Consider the following 25,700-nt stretch of genomic DNA (forward strand, 5'->3'; position numbering starts at 1 on the left):
TGCCCCCTAGTGGATGGCTAAAGATTTGTTAACTCATATTCATAAATTCTCAAGAGAATGTCTCTGAATTAACTGATGCTCGCGCCCCCCTTGACAGGTGCTGGCGCCCCCCTGGGTGCCCCACAGGTTGAAAACCCCTCTGCTAGTGTACTGTGTGCTAGTGTACTGTGTGCTAGTGTGCTAGCGTACTGTGTGCTAGTGTACTGTGTGCTAGTGTACTGTGTGCTAGTGTATTGTATGCTAGTGTACTGTATGCTAGTGTACTGTGTGCTAGTGTACTGTGTGCTAGTGTACTGTGTGCTAGTGTACTGTGTGCTAGTGCAGTATTAGTGTACTGTGTGCTAGTGTACTGTGTGCTAGTGTACTGTGTGCTAGTGTGCTAGCGTACTGTATGCTAGTGTACTGTGTGCTAGTGTACTGTGTGCTAGTGTACTGTGTGCTAGTGTACTGTATGCTAATACTGTATTCTTCCTTATTTTACAGTCACTTTGGATAAAGGTTTGATTTAAATCAGTGTCAAGTATAAAGAGTGCTGTCGTCACAATCTTCACACAACATGAATGTAGTAAAATCAGACTTCATTCAAAAAGGTAAAAAAAGGTAAACCTGTCATTAACATCTATTAACATGACCACAAATGAAATGAGGAACTGGGAGTGAAATCATACTGTTTACCTTAAATCGTTGCTGTTTTCTAGTGATGGGACGGATGATACCGAGGCTCCGACGCAGTTTTCAAAGCACTATTGTATCACACACTGCTGATGCTTGTATCGAAATGACAACACCACGTGACTGATGACGTTTGAAGCTCGAACCTCATGCAGTATCAGAAGATCGGGACAGCTGGTCTGAAAAAACTGGCGCTTCACGGTCCCACCTGATGCATAAAAGCATTATTCAGTCACTTTGAGGGCTGTCAGTAGGACATTTAATCATGTTTATAACTGGGGTCTCAGAGATCCCGAACACAACATAAGGGTAACGTTATACAAAATATTTTTTTTCAGCAACCCACGTCAGTTATTAATTATGATCACGTTTGTGTATTTTATATTATTGATCGATATGTGCATCCGTTGACCAAGCTATACATGACACGAGTTGTGGTCTCATTGGCACAAATTAATTTAGATGAGATTATATCAGATTAGATATTGTATTGATCCCAGATTGATTCCACTCTTGAATGTCACAGACTTCCGAAGCTTTTGGTCACATGCTTTTTCAAACCGTCCTATGCTCCGCGATGATTTGTCAGAAATGGTGGAGAAAACAAAGTCCGACCAGCAGATGTCGCTAATGCACACTGTGTTAAAAGCTTCGAGGAATGAACCGTTTTCCGGCACAATTTCATGAAGCCTCAGTTTCCCATCACTACTGTCTTCTGCCTATAGACCCGTGATGTTTTTGTCGTGACAGTGATTTCACCGCAGATGTTTGCTTCTATTTCATTCTGCTCCCTGATCGATCCAACGAAACAACACTCGCCTCGAAACTCAGTTAATCGGTTAAATGAAGCTGGTCGGTTTAATTTGCTCTCAACACTTTGTGCGAAAGTTTCCTGCGGCTCACGCTCTCGCTGACAGCACACGTGCTCAACCTGCGCTGATTTCCGGTTTAAAGGATGATGGGAAATGTAGTTCTTCAGAACGCACTAACTAATCACTAATCGGTTGTTGAAATCATATACATTATGCAAAATGAATAAAAATAAACACTTAATATGAGAGACAAATTAAGGTATAGAGGAATTTTACAGCAGTTTCTTTGAAATCTTTGCTGGACTTGAGAAATGCATCTTACACTATGAAAACCTCCAGCAGAAGGCTATGTCATTACAGCGTTTCTCTTTTTTAATTAAGACAGCCATTCTTAATAATCAAGAGGCTATTATAATAATTATACTTATTTGTTTTTTAACTTATATGCAAGCATTTGTGCGTGATGGACTGAGTCTGCAATATATCGCACTATATCTGAGCATTTTCCCCTCTAGTTACAGTTTAATGAGCAGAAGTGTAAATGTATGTAATAACTTACTATAATTAAATATTTACCTACTATTTTAATTCTTTACTATGTATTTTAATTCTAGGCCTATTGGGATTTGCCAGCATTATAATTTAGTTGTTTCCTCCAGATGCAGCAGATTCCTTTAAAATCCAAACACATGCAGCACGGATGAACTGCAGAAACTACATTGCCTCTAGGAGTGTGTGTATGTGTGTATGTAGTCGACTAAGTTCTGTGTGGCTCTCACTGGTTTTACTGTGAGATCAGCTGCAATGTTCTCCAGTATTTAAGACCCCAGACAACCACACGCTGATTATAAAAGAGAAATCACTACAAAATTATTTTATTAGTAACGGTAACTGTATCTATTCTGTGCACATATAAATGTAAAAAAGACATACAGGAGATGTGCAGAGATCATGTCAGTTCATTAAAAGCTTGGTTTGTTTTTTACAAAGAGCTGAACTTTCATGTCTTCACACTGAGTTGATTCGCTGAGTAACTGCTTTCCTTCCAGTGTCACAGATCATCAGATGAGGTTTATTAGTGCTCTGGAATCACCACAAACTGTACTAAAATAACCCAACAACATACACTACTGATTAATATACTACCGTTTGCCTGTCTGTCTTTGATTAATGACAGTAAAGAGTCAAACTGCTTTGCATCTGCAGTCTGAGGAGCAACATGCACTAAATACATGAGACGAAGCCCTTCTGTCTCATTAAAAGACACATTACTAAGCATAATTTGGTTGATTCACAGTTATTAGAGCTTTGGCTCATGTTTGTTCAGGTGAGTTAATATTGCTGTTGTGTTTGACTCAGTTGGAGATGAGGACATGATGCTGTGATTTCGTCCCACGCTCGGCCGGACACCCACGGGACCCGCGCTCTCAGAGGCATTTCTGTGGCTTTTAACAACAATGCTAATGATGCTAACGCTACTTAGAAACACTCATTTATGTACAAACCCTCACGTCTCTGAGATAAAAGGCATGTCTCACAGCGTCACACTGACATCAATCTTCAGGTTCTGTGGATTTCAGCAGATCAGCTCCATCTTCACCGACTACGGAAAAACAAAAACAAAGGTTATCATGAAAGCTTGTGTTTATTTCATTCAAACAAAACAGTATCATGATATACAAATGAGAGCCACAAAACTCCCTTCTGTAATAAGAAAACCGCTTCTATACCATATTAATGACTTTACATATGCTCATGATTCACACAAGAGATGTATTTTCTCATTCATCTCCAGATATTTTTAGCAGAAATCATTGGCTGCAGTGTAGTTTGAGGGTTTGACCTCTGACCCCTGCTGTCTGTGAACAGCACAGCATTCGTCTGTGGATTCATCAGCACATGAGCTGCAGAAACCATTCAGATCATGGCATGCTTTGCTGTTTTATACTTGTTTGCCTTTATTTTATATTATATTCTCATAAACTGGAATATAAATATGCACCATACTGCATCTCTGGGACACTACATGTGTTCTGAATGGTCAATAATCTTCAGATCTTCAGTAAGATCTTTAAGAAGTCGGTGACATTCGCCCGTCCATCTCTGTAAATAAACCTGCTACACTGACCATACCTGGTGTTTCACAGAGACGCTTGGTCTGAGAGCTTTAGCTGCACTAGGTTAGTTGTCCTACATGTCGTGTTTGTCAGGATGTGTGCGAGCGTTAAAATGCTGATGCTGAATAAATCTGAGAAAAGCACATTGAATTCAGAGTCTCACTCTCACACATGCCTGCACATTCGTTCATTTGCTCATATTTTAAATAAATGGTTGTATCAGAATAGAAGTATCAATACTGATTATCATTACAGCTTGTATTAAGCAGTACTGTGGCATGGCCCAGCGCCGTGTGTCACGAACCGCTGCCGTCATCGCAGGACATGCGAAGCGCTCATCTGACATAATCTGAGGCAACAGAGCACAAGATTATTCTGGCTTTTGGCACGACACAAAGAGCGACGAAGCGTCAGCAAGAGGCTGTTGTGCACAGTGCAGATGTGAAGAAAACGGTGACATGTTCTGTGTCTAGACTTTGTCTTTGTCTAGACTGCAGTGAACTCTACTCAACAATCTCTGTTCTGTTACCCAGCACTGGTTATGCACTGCCTTACTACAGTATGTGTAGTGACCAGAGCTTTATTTTACTGCTCAAGCATCCTGTAATCTGAGGCTTTGATCTAAAGTGATCAGAAACATCATTTAAAACCGAGATTGTTGTTGCTGCAGATGTAATCAGTGCTCATTTCTGGATTTCTAGAGCTGATCTGCCCATGTTCCCATGCGTTACCCTCTGGAGCGTCTGCGCAGGTCGCGTTCTCCTCTGCAGACTGTGTGATCGCTGCTGCCTCCGCCGAGGGTTCTGGAGCTGGGCTTGGTTCCTCAACCGTGGGCTCTGGAGCCGGAGCTGATTCTGGAGCTGGGCTCGGTTCCACTGCAGCTGGTTCTGGAGACACAGTCGGTTCCTCAGCCGAGGGTTCTGGAGCTGAACTTGGTTCCTCAGCCGAGGGTTCTGGAGCCAGAGCTGATTCTGGAGCTGGGCTCGGTTCCACTGCAGCTGGTTCTGGAGCTGAACTCGGTTCCTCAGCTGAGGGTTCTGGAGCTGAACTCGGTTCCTCAGCCGAGGGTTCTGGAGCCGGAGCTGATTCTGGAGCTGGGCTCGGTTCCACTGCAGCTGGTTCTGGAGACACACTCGGTTCCTCAGCCGAGGGTTCTGGAGCCAGAGCTGATTCTGGAGCTGGGCTCGGTTCCACTGCAGCTGGTTCTGGAGCTGAACTTGGTTCCTCAGCCGAGGGTTCTGGAGCCGGAGCTGATTCTAGAGCTGGGCTTGGTTCCACTGCAGCTGGTTCTGGAGACACAGTCGATTCCTCAGCAGGAGCTGGTTCTGCACTCGGGATAGGCTCAGACACAGTGAGTTCTGGAGCAGGGCTTCGCTCCACTGGACCTGGTTCTTGAGCTTCAGGAGCTGTGTCTGCTTGCTCCAGTGTGGGCTCCGAGCTCGTGTCTGATGGGGCCTCTGGAGCTGCTGTTAGCTCAGCTGGCTTGGGTTCTGGAGTGCTGGTGAGATCTGACGCAGGTTCCACAGCTAGAGAGGGTTCTGCAGGCGTGGAGTCAGTGGGTTCTGAAGCAGCGGGAACATCAGCTGCATCTCTCTCCTCTAGAGGAGCATCACTAGCGCTGACCGCTGTCTGCTCTGCTTCTGAGGCCTCCACCGTCTCGTCCGGTCCGGGACCCAGCTCATCCGGCAGAGTGCTTTGAACTGGCAGCTGCATCTGATCCGAGACGGTCTCGCTGTCTTCTGCTACAAGCCCATTACGAGAGACTGGCAAAAAACACAAGCAGAGAGGAAATAAAGTTTATTTACATGCATTACACATGCAAACATAACTGTCTGTCATCAGAATAAATTATTTATTTTGGTTTCTCAACATAAATAAGCTAAAGAGTTCTCCGTCTCCTTGACCTACTCTGTAAATTGTGCCTAAAGCAGTATCTTAAAAGAAATAAGCTCAGGCCATAAGCTGAAGATGCTTCTTAACCAAATTATTCATTTTTTCATCAAACCCCTGAGTAACTATAGACGTGCTTTTCTTCATACAGGCAGCAAAAATCATATCAGAGTTAAATCCATTGTTTGTAGTCTGTACAGCAAAATGCTAAGCACATCCCAGATATTTTTTTTCCCTTGAAAAATGTTTCAGTTTGATTGGAGGATTTTTTAGCATTCTGGTCACGACATGAGTTTATGTCAAGCAGAAGTGCAGCTGTGTGTAATTCACCATCTACACACACACACACACACAACACACACACACTCACACACACACACACACACACACACTCACTCACTCACACTCACACACACACACACTCACACTCACACAGACACACACAGAGAGAGACACAGACACACACACACACACACTCACTCACTCACACTCACACACACACACACTCACACTCACACAGACACACACAGAGAGAGACACAGACACACACACACACACACTCACACTCACACAGACACACACAGAGAGAGACACAGACACACACACACACACACACACAGAGAGAGAGACACAGACACACTCACACACACAAATCAGCAAGTGCTGACATGTTTAATGATCGGTAGCGCTTTAGCTGAACTCAGAAACACGTACTATAGCAATGAGTAAATAATTAAAAACACACATTCCTGCCTCACTGAAATGGTTAATATTTATCTTTCCACAAACACTAATGAAGCATCAGGGAAGATGCTCTCATGGAAACCAGCAGAAACATAGCAGCATACTGAGCATCTACTGTTTCCTATTCTTCTTCACACTTTAAATGCTTCATGTACATCACACATATTTCATTCAGGTCATTTCAGGACAAAATTACTTCTTAGGTATGTGCTTTCTATTTGTTTTTTTATAATCTTTTATAAACGTGGAGTTTGAAAGTCACACTTATAACAGCATTCACAATCTAACCAACAGCGATGACATCACCGTCTTATTTGCATACTGAATACCAGAACGCCATTCCTAACTCTGGAAACGCAAATCATTTCCAATAAATCATTATATTACAGAGCGATATTGAGATTTTGATTCTAGACTGGTGGATCAGGTTTGAAACTCGGCACTGAGCCAGAACCAGCGATCTGAGGCAGACTGATTCTAGGCTGACAGAGAGAGAAGATCCTCCTGCAGAGTCCAGTCCATGCAATCATTCTCCACTCAGCTGTGTGAGAACTGAAAGCTGCATGAGGAAACCATCTCCATCTACAAAAACTCAAGCAATTTCAGTCATTCAGTTTATAAACCGGGTTTTATATTGTGTGTGTGTGTGTGATGGAACAATGCGTGTCAAATTACACACACACACTCACACACACACTCCTGCACACACGCCTGGAGGTTTTGCTCTGTTCAGACTCAGAGCTCATTTCCTCAAATGCTGCGATGAAAAAGTAATTTCCTGATGGTCAGCGGCGCGGAGGAGAAACAGCCTCCAGAGCAAACAGTGAACAGACTCACACTCAACAATATGCCCCTCTCTGTCCGTGTGGAGACTGATGGAACAATGCGTGTCAAATTACACACACACACACACTCACAAAGCACACTCCTGCACACACGCCTGGAGGTTTTGCTCTGTTCAGACTCAGAGCTCATTTCCTCAAATGCTGCGATGAAAAAGTAATTTCCTGATGGTCAGCGGCGCGGAGGAGAAACAGCCTCCAGAGCAAACAGTGAACAGACTCACACTCAACAATATGCCCCTCTCTGTCCGTGTGGAGACTTTATCATCAGCAGCAGAGCCTCCGGAGACGCTCAAACACAAAAACATGCAGCATTCAACATCATCAGTCCGACTGCGTTCATCGCTAGTCCATCAAATCTCTCTCAACAGGTGCTGTATTATTTGATGCTCTTCATTCTTGTTTTCCCTCATGATGCATTTTAATCCATGCTAAATGAACCTTCTTGTCTTGCTTAATGCCTACACTAAACCCAAACCCTCTCCTCCAAAACCATACATCTAATCACGAGCCAAGCAGTGTTCCTGAACTCAAACATGAGGATCTCTCTCTCTCTCTCACACACACACACACACACACACACACACCGTCCATCTTCAGTGTCAGAGCCTGAGGTGTGTGTTTGCATCACGCTGGAGTTTTCTGAGTTGTGCTGCTCCTGAAACCCAGAGCTGGATCTGGTGTGGAGGTTTACTCTCAGAACATGTGAAATGAATTCTGTGATCGTCTCAGCTGTTTTCTCAAATGAATGGACAGTATTCCTCCGTGTGAGACTTTGTGTCAATTTTTATAGAGTGTGAATTTTGCACAACGACACAAACCTATGAGAGAAACGAGAAAACAGCCCATAGAAACATGCGGTAAACCGCTGGAAATGCCATCATGATGCAGACAGTGTTCAGATAAAGTGTACAGCAAGCACTACATCTCACGAGCGAGTCTCTCTGAGCTGAATGGAAGCACCGATGTGAGTGATCTGGAAACACAGCGGACTGGTCAGATCAGAGCCTGGGGCTGCATGTGTCCTAACCCGGGTTTGAGCTGTCTGTCCTCATATCCATCATCTGTTCAGGGACCCCACAGCACAAACTCACTCACAACAGCTGGACAGACACAAACATAACCTTGCACATGCAGGATATCAGTTGCAATAATTAAAGATCGCCCATAAATATTAATGAAAAGATGTCATCTCTGACTAAATGTGTTAGGATTAATAAAAAATGATTATTTTGTTTTTGGCACTGTCAGTAATTCATGCACGGGTTTGGTAATATCATCAGGCCAAGCTTTTACCAAACTGCTTTAGTTTAATAGCGATGTTTCTGAAATGACTTACGCAGAGTTTCTCCGCTCGCCTCCTCCGCTTTGACGCGCGGTGGGTTCTCCTGCGCGAGCGTCTGTGTGCTGGACGATGAGCAGCCCATGCTGACCAAACCACTCCAGCTCTGTGTGCACGCAAAACCTCCTGGAGTTGCTCCTCTCTTCAGCTCTAAGCGCTGAATATGCCGCATGTGTTCCTGTCAAACAGACGCGCATGCGCTGTTCGTGCCCACATCTGAATAATCACCTGAAACACATGCATATTAGAAACTACAGCAGCTGATTAGCGGCAATCTGGAAGCATATAGAGCCTCATAAGGGAATTTTAGTGTAGTTCGACATAAGGCTGTAAATTCCAAGGAAACCTACACACTATGTTTCCATCCAAAGATTCGAATTTAACTTATGCGCAAAACTGGAATATCGCATAAAACATTTGCGAATAAAGCACTGTTTCCATCCAACGAGTCAAAGAGAACAAAATCATCACTTCCTGGTAAACTGGCACTAAATATCACTGAGAAAACTAGGAGAAGCCACTGAATATAATAATTCTCATATATGATAAATGACTAGCGCCTCAAAGCGAGCAGACACACAACACACACGGTTTCCAGCTGTTTTGGGAACACAGTCGTGTGAGACAGTAATTATACAGAAATACTTTGACAGACTTTGCTCAGGCTTTTCAGAACAACATATAGACGCTGTGAACGAGATCAGGTTATTCCGTCTCAGCGCAAACTCACATGACTGTCGATGCGCATGGAGGAATTTATTCGGTAAATGTGTTTCATGCGCATTTTTTCTTATTGGATAAAAAGTGTATCCTACTAATGTGCGCATAAGTTTTTTATGCGCATTTTTAGAATTTATGCCCATCTTGACGTTTCCATCCAGCGTTTTTTATGCGATATTCCAAAATGTGCATAAAAATAGGTGGATGGAAACATAGCTGAACACAATCAGTGGCGTGTCCACAAGGGTGGCACGGGGTGGCAACTTCCACCCTTAAAATGAGCTTTGCCACCCCACAGCAGCGTATGGGATCGAAGTGCACTGAGAGCGGAGCAGCGTGATTTTAACTGAAGCGGGGATCTTTTGAAAGTCGGAGAATTCTGGTTTTCGCTCGCTCTCAGAGTGCTCCACTACCGCTCAATCACTAGCACAATTAATGCCATAACTATAGCCGTTCTAAACTAGTTCTGCCTACAAGGATTGTACTGCACGCACACATGTACAGACACATAACGGATCACTCACACACAGAAACAAAAAATATTGTCAACGCTGCCCTGTGATTTGTCAATAAAAATGCTTAGAAACAGAAAAGTTATAGCGAAAATTTCTCTGTGTTTTGAAGTAATCAAAATCCACAGCTTCACTATTAGTAGAGACGTTGCACAGACAGGCAGGACTAATTTACACGTAATCGCTCTCTCACAAATGCATTCAGATAAATGTAATTTTACTGTGCTTCTATGTATCTGATTTAATAACTGATAAAATAACTGACGAAAATGTAGCCTACTATCATTTCATCCTTCCAAACAAAATTCATACTTCAAAAAGCTGCAATGACAGATTTAACTTTTGATTCTGATAACCTTAATGTGTGTGAAATGTGTGAAAATAACACATTCATTTTTTTTTTTGTTATTATCATCATCATTATTATTATAATTATTAGCCTACTATTCATTCATTCATTTGGTCTTATCTGCTCAAGTGCTCTACATAGGCTACTTTTATCCAGAGAAAACTGCACTGCATTTAACATACAGGCCTACATTTTTCGATCGAACCCATGATTCTGATGAGCAACATTTTACACATTTCTTTAATAAAAGTTTATAAATAATCAAAATATAAACAAAGAAGGTTTTTTAATCCTGCTTGTCTCCTCTGAGGCTGCTGCAGGATTTATTGATTTATTTACAGGTACAAGCTGTAATGGCGCAGCTCTATTCATACTTCAAAAAGCTGAAATGACAGATTTAACTTTTAATTCTGATAACCTTTGAATCGTTTAATGCACACTTACTTAAAGGAAAGAAAATAACACATTCATTTTTTTTTTGGTTATTATCATCATCATTATTATTATTATTATTATTATTATTATTATTATTATTATTATTATTATTATTATTATTATTATTATTAGCCTACTATTCATTCATTCATTCATTCATTTGGTCTTATCTGATCTGCTCAAGGGCTCTTACGTTTACATAGGCTACTTTTATCCAGAGAAAACTGCACTGCATTTAACATACAGGCCTACATTTTTCGATCGAACCCATGATTCTGATGAGCAACATTTTACACATTTCTTTAATAAAAGTTTATAAATCAACAAAAAACCTTCTTTGTTTATATTTTGATTTTGTTGTTTAGAATTTTAAATGAGCTCAAAATATTATTATCAAGTAACTACATAAATCGCTCACCCTTTGATTAACTATACATAAGGGAGTGGAAACGGCAAGTGAATACATGAATCAGTGATCCTCTGCAGCCATCTACTGGTCATAGTGGTAATGTCATGTCATGTTCATTTTATAAGTGTTTGTTTTCAACTAGGTAGCAGTAATCTTCTGCTTAATGAATAAATATATAAATAAATATGCAGATCTTCTTTAATGTGAATTTTACATCATGTTTGTGTAAATATATACAAAAATATTTTGAATAAGTTTGAAAAAAAAAAAAAAAACATAAATCTTTTTTGTTTTATAACTGCTTAACTACAGTGTGACCAATATATGGCCATCAGGAGTTCATGGGGATGTTATACAACGATAGATTTTTGCTGTGGCATGAAAAATTGGGAGACTTTGGGAGAAAATCTTTGACACTTTTTTCACCATTGACTTCCAGAAAATGTTCTGACGGTTACTGTTAGGCAGTGCTGGGAAGGTTACTTTGTAAATGTAATAGGTTACAGTTTACAGGTTACCCTATTTAAAATGTAATAAGTAGTGTAACTATTTCAATTACTTTATTAAAGTAATGTAACTGAAATATTTTCTACTGTTAATCATTTTGAAACATGTAAAGCAGGCAGGGTTAACCTTCCAGTGGAACTCAACACTGATTACTGGCAGACTTTCTAAAGCCTGCATCACTTGAATTAAGATTATAATCATTTAATTTTAAAGCACAGCCACTACAAAATCAGACTTAAGCACCTTTTTTACTTTGAGATCAATCTGATTCTGGTTAAATTCTGATCGTTCACAATCAATCCCTGCACTTTAGATAAAAGCATCTATAAGCATAAATATAATGTATACTTTAATTTACAATTAACTATGGACAATTAATAGCTAATAAACCAAAACAAACAATGGGTTTTGATATATTCTTTCACTTTTTTGTTTCTCCTCTCTGCTCTTACAGGGACTTTTAGTAAGTTTAGTTTCAACCCTAATGATATACATCTGAACAATGTAATCCAAGTCTTCAGGACTGCTTGAAAATCACAAGCAGGTATCTGATGAGGGTTGGAAGTAAAACCTGAAGTCCTCCAGAGAGTCGTGCCTCTGCTATAGAACAGTCCTGTGGGGTTTTACTGCAGCCTTCAGTTTTTGATGTTAATTCACCACATACCTGGTTTTACACACTACACCTGTTAGTGTTGACTGAGCATGAAAGTCACCTGGGGTGTATTCCAGAAAGCGGGTTTTGTTTGAAACTCAGAGTTTCCCATCTCAGGGTAAGTCAACTCAGAGCTCAAGTTTTAACTCAGAGTTTGTTGAACCTCCTTTCTGGAATACACCCCTGCTTGCTCTGGAAAGTAATGGGAGTCACCAGATCAGTGAAAGAGGCGTTCTCGACCATGTCACCTGATTGGCTCACATCACAGTTTAGGGGTGGGGTCAGGTAAAGGGCATCATCGGCCCTGTCCCAAATGGAACACTTCATGTGCACTTTCGGTCTTGCGTGCATGTGTCCGTTAAGTCCACGAGACCGTAGGGTGTCCCATAGCGTTCAGAAGGGTGCCCTCGATCTGCACTTCTGCCGAGCCCACACTGCAGACTTCTACCCGACAGTCAAAGCGGCATTACGTCACGAAAGTGCGGACTCAGAGGAATGCCTTGTCCAAATACCCAGACTTGCCCTGCGTCTCAATGTTCATACTATCCAACCTAAACAGTATGTGAGATTTGAATGCAGTGAGGGCAGGCGGCTGCAGTGAGGGCAGGCGGCTGCAGTGAGAGCAGGCGGCAGTGAGTGGCAGGCGGCAGGCAGTGAGAGCAGTGAGGGCAGGCGGCTGCAGTGAGCGTAGGCGGCTGCAGTGAGCGTAGGCGGCTGCAGTGAGGCGGCTGCAGTGAGAGCAGTGAGGGCAGGCGACTGCAGTGAGGGCAGGCGGCTGCAGTGAGAGCTGCCTTGTCCAAATACCCAGACTTGCCCTGCGTCTCAATGTTCATACTATCCATCCTAAACAGTATGTGAGATTAGAATAAGTGTGTCCCAAAGCATAGACTACAAACATGGCGGATGTGCGCGACCGGCAAAAGGGGTTCACGGCGGCTGCAGTGAGGGCAGGCGGCTGCAGTGAGAGCAGGCGGCTGCAGTGAGGGCAGGTGGCTGCAGTGAGAGCAGGCGGCTGCAGTGAGGGCAGGCGGCTGCAGTGAGAGCAGGCGGCTGCAGTGAGGGCAGGTGGCTGCAGTGAGTGGCAGGCGGCTGCAGTGAGAGCAGGCGGCAGTGAGTGGCAGGCGGCAGGCAGTGAGAGCAGTGAGGGCAGGCGGCTGCAGTGAGAGCAGGCGGCTGCAGTGAGGGCAGGTGGCTGCAGTGAGTGGCAGGCGGCTGCAGTGAGAGCAGGCGGCAGTGAGTGGCAGGCGGCAGGCAGTGAGAGCAGGCGGCTGCAGTGAGCGTAGGCGGCTGCAGTGAGGCGGCTGCAGTGAGAGCAGTGAGGGCAGGCGACTGCAGTGAGGGCAGGCGGCTGCAGTGAGGGCAGGCGGCTGCAGTGAGAGCAGGTGGCTGCAGTGAGTGGCAGGCGGCTGCAGTGAGAGCAGGCGGCAGTGAGTGGCAGGCGGCAGGCAGTGAGAGCAGGCGGCTGCAGTGAGCGTAGGCGGCTGCAGTGAGGCGGCTGCAGTGAGAGCAGTGAGGGCAGGCGGCTGCAGTGAGAGCAGGTGGCTGCAGTGAGCGTAGGCGGATGCAGTGAGGCGGCTGCAGTGAGGGCAGGCGGCAGTGAGTGGCAGGCGGCAGGCAGTGAGAGCAGTGAGGGCAGGCGGCTGCAGTGAGAGCAGGCGGCTGCAGTGAGGGCAGGTGGCTGCAGTGAGAGCAGGCGGCTGCAGTGAGGGCAGGCAGCTGCAGTGAGAGCAGGCGGCTGCAGTGAGCGTAGGCGGCTGCAGTGAGGCGCCTGCAGTGAGAGCAGTGAGGGCAGGCGACTGCAGTGAGGGCAGGCGGCTGCAGTGAGGGCAGGCGGCTGCAGTGAGCGTAGGCGGATGCAGTGAGGCGGCTGCAGTGAGGGCAGGCGGCAGTGAGTGGCAGGCGGCAGGCAGTGAGAGCAGTGAGGGCAGGCGGCTGCAGTGAGAGCAGGTGGCTGCAGTGAGTGGCAGGCGGCTGCAGTGAGAGCAGGCGGCAGTGAGTGGCAGGCGGCAGGCAGTGAGAGCAGGCGGCGTGAGAGCAGGCGGCTGCAGTGAGGGCGGGCGGCTGCAGTGAGAGCAGGCGGCTGCAGTGAGGGCAGGCAGCTGCAGTGAGAGCAGGCGGCTGCAGTGAGCGTAGGCGGCTGCAGTGAGGCGATCCGACACAGCCGCCTCATGTCGCGAGAGTTTTTTGGCACACGTCAGCATGACATCAGAGCAAGTCGGACGTAACTCGGACACTTTTCTAACCGGCATGCATCTCGCGGTGATCGGTTCTGTGTAGTTTTTGCTCATCTCAAACAAGCCTATTTATTTCCAGAACATGATGCATGATGGGATACAGTAATCCTGGAATAGCGCTCCGGAGCAGTACTGGAGATAGTGTGGGTTTAGTGTGTGTGAAGGGCACTGCGCTCTTCCAGTTTTAAGACCTGCGACAGTCTTGCGCACTTACTTCCTGTCGCTCGCACGCGCTCTCAAGTGGCCACGACCGCAAGTGTGTGTAGCACAAGACAAGGCAGAAGAGCGTGAGGGTTCAGGGTGCCATTTGGGACAGGGCCATCATCTTCTTCTTCTTTGTTATTTTAATGGCGGTCGGCATCCAACGTTAAGGTGCATTACCGCCACCTACTATACTGGAGTCAACTACCTCCCAGATAATAATAATAATAATAAAGATGACAACAAAAACACTTTTAAATTCTGTTAATTAAGCCAGTTATTGTCAGATAATTTAATAAACTTTAATTGTTATGACCATTAAGTATATCTTTAATGCTAATTTCAATAGAACTTTGTTTCCTAATTTCTTTCTTTAAAATCTCTCTTTCTGTGATGTGCTTTTGTCAGTGATGTAGTGTGTGTTCCTCTGATTCCTCCTCTTAACAATGATCACATCAGCCAGTTTCCCTATTAGATGTAATGTTTTATTTAACCCTGTGTGTCCCATTCTCAATCGTGTAATTATACTTTCTATTTTCTTATTTCCTTTACAAACCCTCCTACTTTCTCCTGGATTCTATAGTAATGTCTACCTGTTACTTCCCTATCCCAGTTATATTGACATTGCTTTATTATACTATTCTTAACTACTACTTTTGCTTCTGATTTACTATATAGGATTTCCATAATCTCATCTAGTTTACATGCCTCCTTAGCTAAAGCATCTGCAACCTCGTTGCCTTTAATTGCCATGTGTGCTGGAATCCACATCACATTTACTCTCTGCGGTCTAAATAAAATTGAATGAATCTCATATATGCAATCCTGCCTATTCTTTGATGATATTGAGTTAATTGAAATCAATGGTGAACTGGAATCTGAAGATATAATTACTTTCTTCTGTCCAGTACAGGGCAGCAATTATAGCATCAACTCTACTGTATATATTGCCAAGTGATCTGTAGTTCTTTTGTAAAGGGCATCATTTTCACTGCATGATTTAGAAACACCCAGCAGTTTGAAAACGCTTACTCTGGTTCTGCAGAGAGCTGGTTCTCTGGCCTCTGGTTCTGCAGAGAGCTGGTTCTCCGGGCTCTGGTTCTGCAGAGAGCTGGTTCTCCGGGCTCTGGTTCTGCAGAAGGTGGCAGTAAAGCTCCTGAGGAGCAACAGCCCAGAATCCAGAAGAAGAGCTCAGCTGCTGAAGCCTGGCGGACAGTAGACCTGTTTGTTTGTCTGTTTGGTTGTTTTAAAGCATGGGTTTTCCCTCTGAATTTGTTTTGTTTATCTTCAGAAGCAGCAGATGTGGATGGGTTACTTGCATATTATTAATGTATTCTTTACTCTGATGGTTTTGGTGCTGCTGCTGGTTTAGGGTTTGTCGTCTATGTAAATATTTTTTACTTTCAAAAAAATAACTTTTGTTCTGCTTTCTCACAGAGACGCAGCACGAAGGCTTCTGCTGAGATTCCCCTCCGTCTGTCTGATCAGGATCAGGATCAGGATCAGGCTCGTAAGTGAAGAGCGACAGAAAGCAGTTGATTTATTCTCGTCAGTGCTGTGTGGCGAACCCTTCTCGCCTGTCGGGTCTGTCAGTGGTCTGATCAGGGCTATATGTTCGCTAGATGGACACCAGTAGAGACTCACAGATCAGCCTGTGCTTCATCTGTTCTCACCTGCACCGCTGGTCACACCTGCCTCTAAACATGCAGACTCCAGCTCCAGAAGCACCAGTTTACACTGTCTCCTCTAATCTAACGATCAGTTCAGATCATGGAGCTGATGACGGAACCCAGTCAGGTGTTTCAGATAACTGCAGTGTTGTGGGTCTTTGACCACCAGGTCGGGGGAAGCACTGTTATAACAAAAAACAACAGGTTTACTGGATTTACTATGGTAAAGCAGGCATAAAACCATGTTCTTTCCCCATGCAGGTGGATGACGCCATCAGGAGCACATCGAGCATCGAGCGTCAGATAATTAATGTCTCTGTTTCACGGTCCAGAAGACCCCAGAGACGTCCTCATTACAAGTTCAGTACATCTGCAGGATCCGAGTGGTGATGCTCTGTGGAGTTTTAATGCACTATGAATTAAACTTTTACAGTTTTCAGTCTTTTTTTACTTCAAACATGTACAGTCATACAGAACATGAATTATGCTGTTAACTATGCAGTACAATAATTTGGGATAAATGTCATTAGGATGTGAGACACAGATCTCGATGTTTTCGCTCCACCGTTGATCTCACACCAGTTCATTCTCCAACAGTTCAATCCTCTTCATCACGGTGTCTAGTGTTGTGCTGTTAAGAAATGATGTAAACACTGGATCTTTTGCGTTCATGTATGTTTTATGTATTAGTGATATGTTAGACACTGACGCTTGTGTCAAATAAACCACACATTTCACACTGAAGCACTGTATCGCAGCTTGATTTGCTCTTTGATCCTGAAGCTTTGTTTGCCTGAGAAACATGAAATAGTGATGGTCGCTTCTGGAACACTGATTCATGACGCTTTGAAACCTTTGTGAATCATTTGTTTAGAAACAGTGTATCGGAGCGCGTATCAAACTGCCAAAGTCGCATGATTTCAGTAAATGAGGCTTCATTACATCATACCTGTTTCTAAACGTTTTGAAACTTCAATGGTTTGCCGTTGGGGGGGTGATCTCTGAACCGTGCGCGTTCACAGAGTCGCCCCCAGTGGTGAACCACTGAACCAGCGTTTACCTTAACTCAAATCAGTTTTAGCAATTTGCAGACATTTTTAATGAGACATTTGTGTAATTATAAGGATGAATAGTGGTTAATAGTCTCTTACTGGCCTGCTTTCCATAAAACAAACAAAACAAGCCCTGCAAATTAACAATAATTATTAAAAACACATAGCTACAGACACTTCACATATAATGGCACTTTATTATTTTAATTGCATTTAATATTTTAAAATGTTAAGAAAGCATTTGCATTGGTTTTGTAAAAGTTGTTTTTCATGTTCTGGCATGAGTTTTTGTTGCATGTACACACTTGACCAGCAGGCGTCAGTAGCGTGTGGTGTTTCGAGCGCTTCGAAAAGGTTAGTTTGTCCCATCACTACCATGAAACTGCTTCAGTATCTGGTTTGAGAGGTGCCAGCCTCAGCGTCTTCTTTACTTTAATTACTCATGGTGGGTTTTTTCAATATGGTAATTAATAAATGAAACCCACAGTGAACCTTGCCTATGAAATAATGTTATCAGTGTTGAACTGATTATTTCTTTAAAATTATTCAGACGTTCATGAAGAAACATATTTTACTTACATGATATTACTCACTACTATTTAACCTTTTGACCACCAGATGGCCACAAAAAACCTAACCCTAATGTACTGTGTTGTGTTTAATTTCAGCACAGCGCTGCACAGTTTGAATGTCTTTCTGAACGTCATGAGATCCATGAACTGAACTGAGTGTGTCAGATGAGCAGATAAATAAAGGGACTGGTGTAAGAGTAAAGCTTGAGTCTGGGATAAAGGATATATTGCTGTGAAACCCTCAACAGAGCTTCAGTGCTCATGTTGTGGAACAGCATCATCTTCCCACATTTACACTGATGTGACACTGACAGCTGATCTGAGACAGAGAAAACACACAGTATTATTTGTGCAGTGAAGTATCTATTTACAGTGTATTGAAAATATCTGCACACTGCTATATTGATTTATCTAAAGCATTCTGGTGGGTGAAGCATAACACTTGTGGAGAAACACTGTTCTGATAGCCGATTCTTCTTTCCTGAAGTTGAACACGTGTTTATTCATGTTTAACAGCGGTGTATACGCAGCTACAGACTCTAAAGCTTCTGTTTATGATCTGATAACATGCATCACTGACACACATGCTGCAGTACCTTCACAGCTGTGAATCTGAGTCTTCAGTCTGTCTGCGATCTGCTCCATTTGACTGAAGTCTTCTGCGTAGTACGCATGTTTCTGCTGCGGCTCTGACGCTATAAACTTCAGCTCTTCTTCTGCAGTCTCTCCCACACCCACTGCATATAGAGCAATGCCTACAGAAAGAGAGAGTTGAGCTAGTTTGCCGGAACTGGACTCTGTCTTGTTATTTGGAGATATTTCTCCATTTGTCAGATGTTAGAATGGCTTTATGATCAAACATTCATCAACTGACTGCATGAGGTGCATCCTTCTCTGTCCACTACAACTCATCTATCAGAAATGTTAATATGTGAATGCAACGCAGTATTTTTGTTTTCCTTTATCAATACATTACAGGGAGACTCTAATAATGATATATGTTTAGTACCATCAGCTTTGACCTTGCTGGCCCATTTGAGCACGTTGTCTTGCGAGTGTCCATCTGTAAACACAACGGTGATCCTCTGAGCTGTTCGGCTGCTGTTCCTGAAGCTGTTCTGGATCAGGTATTGCAGGGCGGCGCTGATCACGGAGCCGCGACCCATATAGCGGACGGCTGCGACGGCCCGCTGGAGCTCGCTAGCGCTGCTGTACTGGCCCAAAGTGAACTCGCTGCGGACTTTAGAGGAGTACTGGAGCAGCCCGACCCGAGATCCGGCTGGCAGAGCGCTCACCGTTCTGCTCACAAACCGCTTCAGCAGATCAAACCCAGTAATGCCCACATGTCTGGAGCCACTAATGACGAACATGAGATTCACAGATCCACGTTTACAGTCCAGACCTGCAACAACAATTATTTTAAATGTATTAAACTTACATAGTCTTACAGAGAGAAAAGTAAAGCAAGTAAAAACAATGGGAGCCCTTTTTAGTAATGTGGCCAAACTATATCAAATTATATTCACCAGAAAATTATTTTCACTGAAAATGTGATGATTCAAATCACTTCATAATTTGTAACGAGAGTAATGAGTTATATCAGTGTGATTCAGTTTAATGAGCTGCTCAGACTGTGATACTGCGTTCAAGGAACTTTAATGAGTTCTTTTTGAGTGACAAAATAATGCTGTAAACTAAAAGCACATGTGCTCATCAGGTGTCCGTCGTGTATTCCGAGAGCTGAAGAGCTCTGGTCACGAATGCACCGCTTCCAGACACTCAGAACACGGCAGTGCAGAGAACCAACACTTACCACATGCTTTACCATCTGGAGCGAGTGTGAAACCTTTCCTGCAGCGGCACATGAACGAGTGGTCTGTGTTTACACACTCGTGTTCACACTCGTGGGTTCCTGATGCACACGGATCAGATCCTGAGGAGATCAGAGCAGAGATGTCATCAGTACGAGTTTCCTAAACATCTACACCAGGAGACTTCAGCTCAAACACATCTGAACTAGACAATCCAGGTCTTCAGGATTATAATATATACAATATGTCTTCTGGATGATAATGGCGTATGAGCCTGAGCCCCATGGGCAGGTGGAGGTGTATTTCATCTTTTTACAGTGGAAGTGAAGGCAGCAGACTGACCTGCACACAGCTTTGAGTGGAAGACAGAAACCAGTGTTTCTATCTGGCTGAAAGTGTCCACCAGATGCACGTGTTCTGCGTACGGCTCGCTGCCGATGGCCTGCAGGGTCACCAGATCCACACGGCCGACTCCCACAGCGAAGATCTCTATCCCGGCCCGCCGCGCTCGATCCGCTTCCCCCTCCACAGAGTCCTGCGGCCGGCCGTCGGTCACCACCACAGCGACGCGAGGCAGCTGCATGTGACCGGGCCGCACACCGCGAGCCACAGAAAATGCCTCCTCGCGCGTGAACTGCAGCGCTAAACCCGTCATGGTCCCCGACGCCAGGTGCTCCATGCGCTCCACAGCGCGCAACATCAGCTGCTTCTCAAAGTAGCTGTTCAAGAAGAACTCATTCTGCACCACGCTGCCAAACTGCACCAGTCCCACGCGCGTCTGATTGTGAGCCACGTTCAAGAACAGCAGCAGGTCCTTGATGAAGGTCTTCACCCGCTCATAGTCTTCAGGCCGGACACTGCGAGAGCTGTCGATCACAAACACCAGATCCAGTGGCCGTCCTTCACAAGAACCCTCTGCATAAACACAACAGCATGCCGTTCATACAGTGAAAAAGACTGAATCACAGTATCTCTGTGATCTGAATACCTGTGCTGTTCTGTTCTGCCGTGTCTCGCGGTGATGGTTTGCTGGGACACACAGCACAGCTCCAGATGAGCAGCAGAATGAAAGCTGGGCTCTTCATTTCAGAGAGAAGAGATTCCTTCAGCTGGAGCCACACAACATCAAAGTTTCAAATATGATAATGCATGTTAAAAGCACATAACAATGGGACATTTGATTCAAAATCTGTACCGTCTGTTCACAACAACATATGGGAATGTTGCGTGTTCTGCATGTGTAAAAGTGACACAATGTCTAATGCTTGATAGATAAAACAAAAGTATATCAGCGTAAATTACGATAGGCTCATAAACAAACATTCCAGAGTAAAATAGATAAATAGTAACGTTTACTAGTCATTTAATAGTGCACACGTACCTGTTTTTAAAGAGCAGAGACTGTTGAACAGAGGTGAAGCAGACAAACACGCAGAGCAGAATCCAGATGTTTTTCTGCTGCAGGACGTTCATCCGCCCGCGTCCTCCCTCTGAGCTTTTCTGCTTCAAGGGAAACTACTTTTCTTGGGACTACTTTAGTATTTCTGTTGTTGACAGTTTCACCGTTTCTTTGGTCTGAACCGCGTGACTGGTTGCTCAAGCAAACCCTTTAATATATGCAGTACTGACATTTCAGTTTGGATTAATTCTCCTCATTATTTATCATACACTCAAAGTGTCATTGTGGCCCGTCCAACCAGGAGATGAAATTTTCAATGCACGTATATGAAACAATTTTAAAAAATAAATTTAAAACTGCTGAATTCAATTTAAAACTGCTTAGTAAACTCAAGATAATTAAGTGTTTGGTTTTCTCAAAGAAGATATTCTTCTTCTGCTTATAGTTTGAAGAGCTTTGGATGAAAACTGTCTCCAGTGAAGGATCTGAACTGCAGCTAAGATCTAATCGAACCCAAACAGACCTTCAGTGCTGATTCTGCTCCATTAAATGCTATATAAAGCTATAACAATCTTCTGCCGTGCACTCAGGACTGAAGTGAGTTCAGCCGCAGCACACCAGCTGTTTCTGTGATTCCTCTGAAGGATCCCTGAACTCTGATGACTTTAGCAGGTTACGTCTTACAGTAAAATGATTGTGCTTACGTGTAATTAAGTACATATTCCAATCACAGCTGTTGTAAAACCTCTTCAGTTCTCGAGAGATGATGCAGTACATTTGTTTACGGTCAGCTGAATCTGAAATGGTGTTCAGCAGAAAAACAGCCAATGCATTTGAAGATGCTGGAGCCGTTTATGTAGTTTTTTTTTTTTTACTGTTTTGTATTTACCATAAATTAGTATGTGTTAAATAACGTTTAATGATGGTTTTTGTTACCAAGGCCTGTCAAAGAGTTGTAGAATCTATTTGTATCTCCTTAGAGTTGTAATGTAGGCTACTCATATCTAGGGTATTACTGTCATGCAAGTATTCATCTTATATGTTGGTAGTGCTGACAGAATTTGTTTCTTATCTCTGTTTTGTTCAGCTCTGGTTTATTTTTTTGTGTGTGTGTTCTTTTGAAAATCTAATAAAAAGAAAATTTTAAAAAAGATGGTTTTGTTAGACATTCATAGTGCATGATTTGGTATTGAAAATGTAACCGCATTTTATTATTTGCGCAAGTCTATGGGTGAGACGGTTCTGTCACATGGACAAACCTTACATCCCAGCTAACAAAAATACGTAACTGCAACGTAATCTGGTGACCAAAGTTACGTCGTGGTGGCAACCGGAAAAGTGAAAGGTGCGTATACGTCGCCACAACGTAACTTTGTGACGTTGCCAGTAAGAAACTGCGACGTCGTGGCAACGTCGCGGATCAGTAGTTGTGTGCTGGTAATCAGTTGGTAATTTTTTATAATTATTTTCTATGGGCGGACATGCAGTAGTTTAATCTAATTTATGTCCTCATATGCCCAAACTAATTTAAAGGCTGTTTCAACAGCTGTGAATGATGAATACAGACTCGAAATGAATTCAGTTCATTTATTTTGAAAAACGCACAAATATGAACAGTAAAATACGCCCAAATTATTAATAAAAACATAGGATATACAGCGAAATATGAATGAAAGTATTCAGCCCATACAGAAGTCACATAGATTGAAATATATTAATAATAAATAAATTTTCATATATTTAAATATCTTAAATTTAAATAGAAGAAAATATATTTTATACAATATATATATAAATATATTTTGAAATATATTTTCAATATTTGATTTTGGTCACTTTTTCACATATAAACATATGTAAATATATTTTTATCAGAAATATTTACATATATTTATTTCCTTTATATGTCAATACATTTATGCACATTGTTTATTCATCATTTTGTAGATGTAAAGTTTAAAAAATCGTTGAATTTTATGGAAAAAAAGTTCAATCGCCATATTGTTCCAACCAAAGTGACTTGAACGCACGTCGTTATTATGACTTGTCAACTCGTAAGTACGAACGTCCCAGGAGGACTTGAACGCAGCATAAGACGAGACGTTGACGAGCTAAACTAATATCTGATGATAAAAACTATGACGAAATTTATGCCGCGTCTTCGTTCGCATACGGTGTAGTCTCTCAAGTTCAAATATTTGAACGCATCCGAAGCTCAAATCGGATCCAAAAATTCCGCATTCGCAGATGGTCGGCACCACACGCAGCCCCTGTACGACTCTCCATTGGAAATGAATGACTTCCGGTCCAACGGCTGTCGTTTGTCGTGTGCAGTGGAAAGGCGGCTTTAAAGTTAGTGAAGGCGGATAGGCGATATAGCGCTGATAGAAGTGCTCTCTCTCGCGCACGCTCCACTTCTTCAGTTCTCTCATACAGCGCGCGATCAGTTGTCAGCGCTCAAATACACACACAGCAGTCCAAATGTCTATCGCGTAGAGTATCTCACGTAAATACAGTCGGTTATGGATTAAGTTAATGTAAACAGGTGGGTGAAAACTGAACGTGTGTCAGTATTACATGCATGCCTTCCGTCTTAAAGGGACAGCGTTCCTAATTAAGTACCTATCCTTGTCATTAATGTTAACCAACAAAAGATGTTAAATAAATATGTTAAGTAAACCTACTGTATCTGAAAAATAAATGTAATTTGTATCTCTTTCGTATTTGTCTTATTCTGCTTCTCTTTCAAAAATTATATATATCAAATATGAACAACTATAATTTTTATAAGTTGCTCACTTTTCACTACTCTGTTATAGGGATCATTTTTGACAACTTCTTATTAGAAATAAACAAACTAGAGCATAGCTGAAATGCAGAAAAGAGAAATAGTAATATGGAAAACATACAAAACAATCTTAAGATACCAGAATTCACACTTTTAGATTTTACAAATGCATGATGATATATTGTAAAAAATAAATATGAAGTTATTTAATAAGCTTTCCCGGATCACCTGTGTTTTCTATATCTCCTTCAGCAGCTCCCATTAGACATGTTCTTGGAACTTCCCCTCTGTTGTAGAGGGTTTTTTAGACGCTCCTGAAATCACAGGACAATTTTTATCAATATTTGTTTACAATGAAAAATCAAACCGTGTTTGAAACAGTTTCAGCCCAGTTTAGCCGCATGTAAGTGACGTCACCGATAGACTACAGCGCTGACTTTAGGTTACATTAATTAGCTTACTTCCATTTATCTGTTGACAAATTATCAGCAAAAACATTTACAAAGCTATCAAACCCGCTCCTTTAAACATAAGATGTGATTAAAAGCCCAAACTTTCATTAATAAGAGCTCAAATCTATTATGCTATATTTATGCTTCTATGCTAGCGTAATATTTGCTAGCAGACGTTTAAGATAATTAAGGAAAGATACCATAACCAGAGGTATAAATATTAACAAAAGTACTTAAAGTAGACTGTGGGTAATATTAACATATGTTACTTAACCAATCTGTCGCAGTTGTTGAACTTTATTTGGTGTAACTGACGAGAAACGGAGAGAAATGTCGGCGCGTCCTGCTCTCCAGCGGCTGTGTCCGCGGTTGCCATGGTAACTCTCAACGGCTGCTATACATAAAAACATCCATATTAAAAAAGGGTTTTAGCGTCTTTACAGAGTTCAAGAACTTTGTTTTATACATTTTATCAACCTATTTATTTATTATAAATGGTAAGACTCACCTCAGAAAAGCTAATTCTCCTGATACAGTATCTGCGGCAGATGAGATGGTGTAGCCAGTCTGTCATTATCTCACTTTCATAACTCCTTACGAAATACAAAGTTTCACAACTCAGAAAAAATCATTTTCCTTTCTTGTCAATACTGTGCGCGCTGTGTCACGTCACTATATATTAAAAGCATGTCCATATTCTGACTTGGGGAAAAGAAACACATCTTATCTTTAAGGAACGTTCAATCTTGCGTCTGAAGTTTAATTACACTTTTTAAATAGCATTATGGTAATCAGAGAGCATATAAAGAACGTACAAAAATTATGGTAATAAAATTACGTGCATACGACGTTGTAGTTACGTAGCCAATAAGTCATGAAGTTACCAATATATCACGAATAGAGAACCTCTCTGGGACGTTCTTGGTTCTCTTGTTACGTTGGGAGGACGTACTGATGGTAATGGCATGGTAACGGAATTACGTGCATATGACGTCGTGGGTACGTTGCCTATAGCTAAGTCATGAAATTACCACAAAGTACGAATACATTACGTAACTGTTACGTCGTGTGTTAGCTGGGATGTAACTAAACTTTTCATAACTGTTTATATTTATTAATGTAAAAGTATATCAAATTAATTTATATTCATAAACATATCTTAAAACAAAGTATGCAGCTATATTTAATGCTGTTATTTTTTATTACTCTTAAGTTTATTGAAAGCGTCTGGAGAAATGCATCGGAGTAATAAAGTTTGATTCTGGTTAAAACGCAGTGAAATAAAGAGTAAGCAAACATACGCGAGTAAAAAAGAAATGTGGTAAAACTTAAGTTAAATACGATAGTGAAGTATTTGGAGCTTAATGGTTAAAATAAATGTTAAACTAAATGTTAAAATAAAAATGTTTAAAATAAATTTAAAAATAAAAGTTTATCTTAGCTTGTATTCAGTGTTTTCTCTCTCTCTTCTTCAGTGTTGTTACCACTGATCTATAGATAATGATTATATATATATAT

At 42.4% G+C, this 25,700-nt stretch overlaps 2 protein-coding genes and 1 long non-coding RNA gene across 4 annotated transcripts in view; all 3 read right to left on the reverse strand.

Moving 5' to 3' along the window:
- LOC107731689 (uncharacterized) overlaps window positions 1-771 on the reverse strand; it is a 7,951-nt gene extending 7,180 nt beyond the window's left edge. The window contains exon 1 of the long non-coding RNA XR_001638798.1: window positions 676-771. This is a non-coding gene — a long non-coding RNA (uncharacterized LOC107731689). The remainder of the gene's footprint in view (window positions 1-675) is intronic.
- Window positions 772-2,764: 1,993 nt separating this feature from the next.
- Window positions 2,765-8,685, reverse strand: LOC107731692 (skin secretory protein xP2-like). Of its 2 annotated transcripts, none has more exons than XM_016542840.1 (4): window positions 8,417-8,685; window positions 4,735-5,364; window positions 4,333-4,683; window positions 2,765-3,087 (listed from the first exon to the last, which is right to left on the reverse strand). In XM_016542840.1, the coding sequence occupies exons 1-4, from the start codon at window positions 8,589-8,591 to the stop codon at window positions 3,038-3,040; spliced, it is 1,206 nt and encodes a 401-aa protein (XP_016398326.1). In that variant the 5' UTR covers window positions 8,592-8,685; the 3' UTR covers window positions 2,765-3,037. The 2 variants fall into 2 exon arrangements, with proteins under 2 accessions (XP_016398326.1, XP_016398327.1); XM_016542841.1 differs by having other exon boundaries at window positions 4,333-4,533; window positions 8,417-8,683.
- Window positions 8,686-16,574: 7,889 nt separating this feature from the next.
- On the reverse strand, window positions 16,575-21,144 carry LOC107731688 (matrilin-2-like). Its single transcript, XM_016542836.1, has 8 exons — window positions 20,925-21,144; window positions 20,532-20,652; window positions 19,886-20,458; window positions 19,546-19,665; window positions 18,742-19,134; window positions 18,329-18,487; window positions 17,959-18,051; window positions 16,575-16,731 (listed from the first exon to the last, which is right to left on the reverse strand). The coding sequence occupies exons 2-8, from the start codon at window positions 20,626-20,628 to the stop codon at window positions 16,682-16,684; spliced, it is 1,485 nt and encodes a 494-aa protein (XP_016398322.1). The 5' UTR covers window positions 20,629-20,652; window positions 20,925-21,144; the 3' UTR covers window positions 16,575-16,681.
- Window positions 21,145-25,700: the final 4,556 nt, after the last annotated feature.

Source organism: Sinocyclocheilus rhinocerous, unplaced genomic scaffold (assembly GCF_001515625.1).
Source record: "Sinocyclocheilus rhinocerous isolate Xijiao unplaced genomic scaffold, SAMN03320098_v1.1 scaffold7909, whole genome shotgun sequence".
Lineage (NCBI taxonomy): Eukaryota > Metazoa > Chordata > Actinopteri > Cypriniformes > Cyprinidae > Sinocyclocheilus > Sinocyclocheilus rhinocerous.